The sequence below is a fragment of the Daktulosphaira vitifoliae genome, unplaced genomic scaffold, assembly GCF_025091365.1.
Source record: "Daktulosphaira vitifoliae isolate Bord-2020 unplaced genomic scaffold, ASM2509136v1 Scaffold_318, whole genome shotgun sequence".
Classification (NCBI taxonomy): Eukaryota; Metazoa; Arthropoda; class Insecta; order Hemiptera; family Phylloxeridae; genus Daktulosphaira; species Daktulosphaira vitifoliae.
Window position 1 is genome coordinate 1 of NW_026099883.1, and position 4,221 is coordinate 4,221.

Consider the following 4,221-nt stretch of genomic DNA (forward strand, 5'->3'; position numbering starts at 1 on the left):
ATAAAGAGGTGGACGATATGAATACGAGAGTATTAAATAGTTTAAATACTACTAGTTTTGTATCTGAAGCAATAGACACATGAGGGAAAAAAGTTGATATTACAGCTGCAAAGAAACTTCCAAGGCAAAAAACTATGGGATTGCCTAAGACACTTATACTAATAGTAACAGAAAAATATATGATTGTTACAAATATCAATACAGAAGACGGTATTGTTAATGGCGCTATTGGTGAATTGATGCAAATCAACCGTACAGTAACTGTTAGTGGTAAAGAAGTTNCAAATTAACCGTACAGTAACTGTTAGTGGTAAAGAAGTTGCCCATAGAGTGTGGATAAAATTTGATGAACCAGAAGTAGGTTCAATTACAAGACAAAAAGTTAAAGGGAAGTTGTCCCCTCAAGGAGAAGTATTTGACGACTGGTCTTACTGGACACCTATTGAAATTACGCATTTGGAATTTCAAATTGGTAACTCAGAGAACCGGAAAGTTACTCGAACACAATTACCTTTGATTGAGGCATTGGCCTTGACTGTTCATAAATCGCAAGGGGCAACTTATGAAAATGTTGCATATCATGTGCCTAAAAAGTATTTACTGTGCAACATGCTTTATGTTGGATGCAGTAGAGCAACATCGGCTAAAGGCTTGAGTGTAGACTATTTTCCATCTAATCCGCCAAAACCGACTGTTAAAGTCAATGCTGAAATGATTAGACTGCGATCTTGTGCAATTAAACCTAAATTTGAATTTTTGGCATCAGATAATCACTTAATATATTGTGTTTCACACAATATAAGATCATTGAACAAATATGTTGAACACATTCTTGCTGATAAAATACTATTAAAATCAAATTTACTATTTTTCCAAGAAACTGGATCTACAGATTCTGATTTTTATAATATTGAAGGTTTCACAGAGACATGTAGGATCAATAAAGTGCATGACAATGGCAAAAGTGGTTCAATATGTTTTATTAACAATAATATACGTCACATTCTCAAGTCAAGTGAACCTTCAGTTATTACTCATAACAAAGAACACATGGAAATTATTCATGTTATCCTTGACAATTACACATATGTCGGATTATATGTTTCGCCTAAATTTCCTACAAACAAAATGTGTGAATGTTTAAAAAATATCATTGGTATTAATGAAGAAAACATAATTTTTATTGGAGATTTCAATATAAATTTCTATAAAATCCCAAATGTTTTAAATAAAACTGTAAAAGAAATGAATTATAAAATACTTGTCAATGAAATAACAACAGACTATGGAACTTGTATTGACAATGTCATAACCAACACTGATTTTAATGTAATTGTTTATGAAAATCTAGTGAGTGACCATAGACCTTTGATTTTAGTGGACAAAGGAACAAAATTTCCTTCTCGATCTATCAACTTGGAAAGGATTGATAACCATTCTATACCACCACTGAATGAAAAACTACTCTCCTCAGAGAATTTAAATAAACACATTGAAAATTCATTGCAAATAGTTGTTCACGATAAAGATGATAACCCTCTTATTGAAACTGAAGATATGGAAAGTATTGAAGATATGTTTAATCGTTCAATGAGCATTACTGATGACAATAACCATTCAGATGTATCAATCGAAAAAAAAAATAGTGTGAAAAATAAAATAAATAAATGTAATATAAAGATTTCTAGAAAAATCGTTGGATTTACAAATATGGATAATGTATCATGTTATGCAAACTCTGTTATTCAAGCTTTATATCATTGTGATAAGTTAGTAAGTGCAATTCATAAAGGTAAAATTGGAGAAAAATTGAAACAACAGCTTATTGGCTATGAAGCAAATAAAGAAACTAATACGTTTGAAATAAGAAAATATGTCGATGACACTTTAAACAACACGATTTTTACTAGAAATGAGCAACAAGATTGTGTAGAATTTATGGTAGCTTTAATGAATTGTAACCGTAGTATATATGATATCTTATTTAGTTTTACCGAAAGTTGTATAAGCTACTGTGATAATTGTAAAAATGAAATTTGCAGTCAAGAGGAACGAAATCTTGTGAAACGTTTAGAATTACCATCTAATCGTCAACATAGTATAGAGCTAGAAAGTCTATTTGAATTCAATAAAAACAAATGGATATCCATTGCTGATTATATTTGCCAAAACTGTAATCAAAAAGGAGGTTTCAAAAGACAANAACTGTAATCAAAAAGGAGGTTTCAAAAGACAACATGAAATAATAAAAGCGAATGATTACTTAATATTACAATTATCATTATTCAATTCTACTTGGATAAATGATCAAAATGTAATTAACAAAATAACAGATAAGAAGTTGAAAAATATTTCCAAAGCTCAAATTACAATCAAAAATTCTTTTTACAAGCCTTTAGCTACAATATTTCATTTGGGCGATGATACTAAATCTGGTCATTACACCGTATATTTAAAAGAAAAGTCCAAATGGGTATGTTTTGATAGAGGTTGTTATTTAAGAACTTAGACGACACAAGGTTTCTAAAATGGCGTGAGCCGTAGTTTATTGTTTAGGTTATAACACAAGAAGAAAACCAAAAGACTACTAATTATTGAAAATGATAACTAGGTGGTAAGGTTCACAGTAGTAAGCTGATTTGAAAGTAAACACTAAAAAATATGAGTATTCGTAGCGAAAGTATTGAGAGCACCCAAACAAACGAGGACCGAGAGAAAAGAATCGCACATCAAGGTGTCACGGAGATAACTAACTGGACGTATTATTGCGGCGGGGTATGCGACGCTAGGCATTTGTTGGACTTTACACCACGGCGATAACGCGTGTGTGTGACGGTCCGGTTTACAGTTAAGCGGTGGCTGAGAAGGAGCTGACACGACCGCGGGGTGTCAACGTGTGACAACGCCGTGGCCGTGTCAGTTGTAATGATAAAAATATATCTAAAAAGAGATGGCCAAGTAATGGAAAAGGGGCGTACTTAATTATTCTAAAAAAAGATAATTTATGTGTCAAAATATCAACAAATCCATCAAAAGAAAGCGAACCTAATATATTGTTGGACAATACAGATGATTTATTGCAATCAGATATACACGAAGAAGATGACGACGCTCTTATGGTGCCTGAAGATGTAAAAACAATAGGAGATTTGTTCAATCAGTCATTAAGTATTACTGATGGCAATGAACAAATAGATATAAAAAGTTATACAAATTTAATTTCAAAAAAATTTAATGAAAAAAATGTCTTTAATCGAGTGTAATATAAAAATTGATTGTAGCTGTAAAAATCCATTGTTAAAATCAAAGGAAACCCAAAATCATGTTTTAAGAAATGATTTATATATTAACATGTTGCCAAAAGATTTGGAATACTATAGACTGGTAGTAGACCACACAAGTAGAATCAAGAAATTAATAAATAACAAAGTAAAATTATTTAATTTTATAGTTGGTACTTATAATCATATCATACCTAATTCGACCATATATACTTTAAATACATTACAAATTAATGATTTTAATTGTCTATATGGAGAAAGTTGGCTAAGCAACTTTGTAATTGATATTTGTTTGGCCATACAGTCAATGAATAAACGGACAGTTTTTAAAGTTTTATACTGCAACGAAGTAACAGAAATTTTAAATAGTACGCAAAAAAATCTAAAACAGAAAAATAGGTATAACTTCGAAGAAAATTGTACTGTCATTATGCCATGGCATGTAGAATTATCAAAAATGAATCATTGGATAATTGCAATAATTAATTTCGAACTTAAAGAGTGTTGCATAATAGACCCAATGAATCCTACTAAAGATCCAAAATACAATCAGCAAAAGTTTCAAAAATTATATAGAGGGTTAAAAAAACATTGTACTTATGTTAAAAAACCAATTCCTCAAGTATCATTGGTTCAGTGTAAAGCCAAAAACATACCAAAACAAGTTGATGCTTATAACTGTGGAGTTTATATAATATACTACGCTATCACAATAATGAATAAGTCACATTTCGACAAGAAGTTCAACCCTAATAATTATAGAAACGAATTAAAAAGTTTATTGCTAGAAAATTCAGGTGACATGTCAAACATATGTTTATATTGCCAAAAGTATATAGAACTTCACAGCAGTATTGAATGAGTGTCATGTACTACATGTTGTCGTAGAGTGGTAATTGATTGTATAGCTGATGAGTATAGACCAAATGAATACAAAAAT

General features: G+C 30.7%; 1 protein-coding gene across 1 annotated transcript; it reads left to right on the forward strand.

Annotated features, from left to right (window-relative positions):
- Positions 1 to 134: 134 nt before the first annotated feature.
- LOC126909383 (uncharacterized) lies at positions 135 to 3,353 on the forward strand. The gene is made up of 3 exons (XM_050691805.1): positions 135 to 231; positions 299 to 2,188; positions 2,223 to 3,353. The coding sequence occupies exons 1-3, from the start codon at positions 135 to 137 to the stop codon at positions 2,507 to 2,509; spliced, it is 2,274 nt and encodes a 757-aa protein (XP_050547762.1). The 3' UTR covers positions 2,510 to 3,353.
- The last annotated feature ends 868 nt before the right edge of the window (positions 3,354 to 4,221 follow it).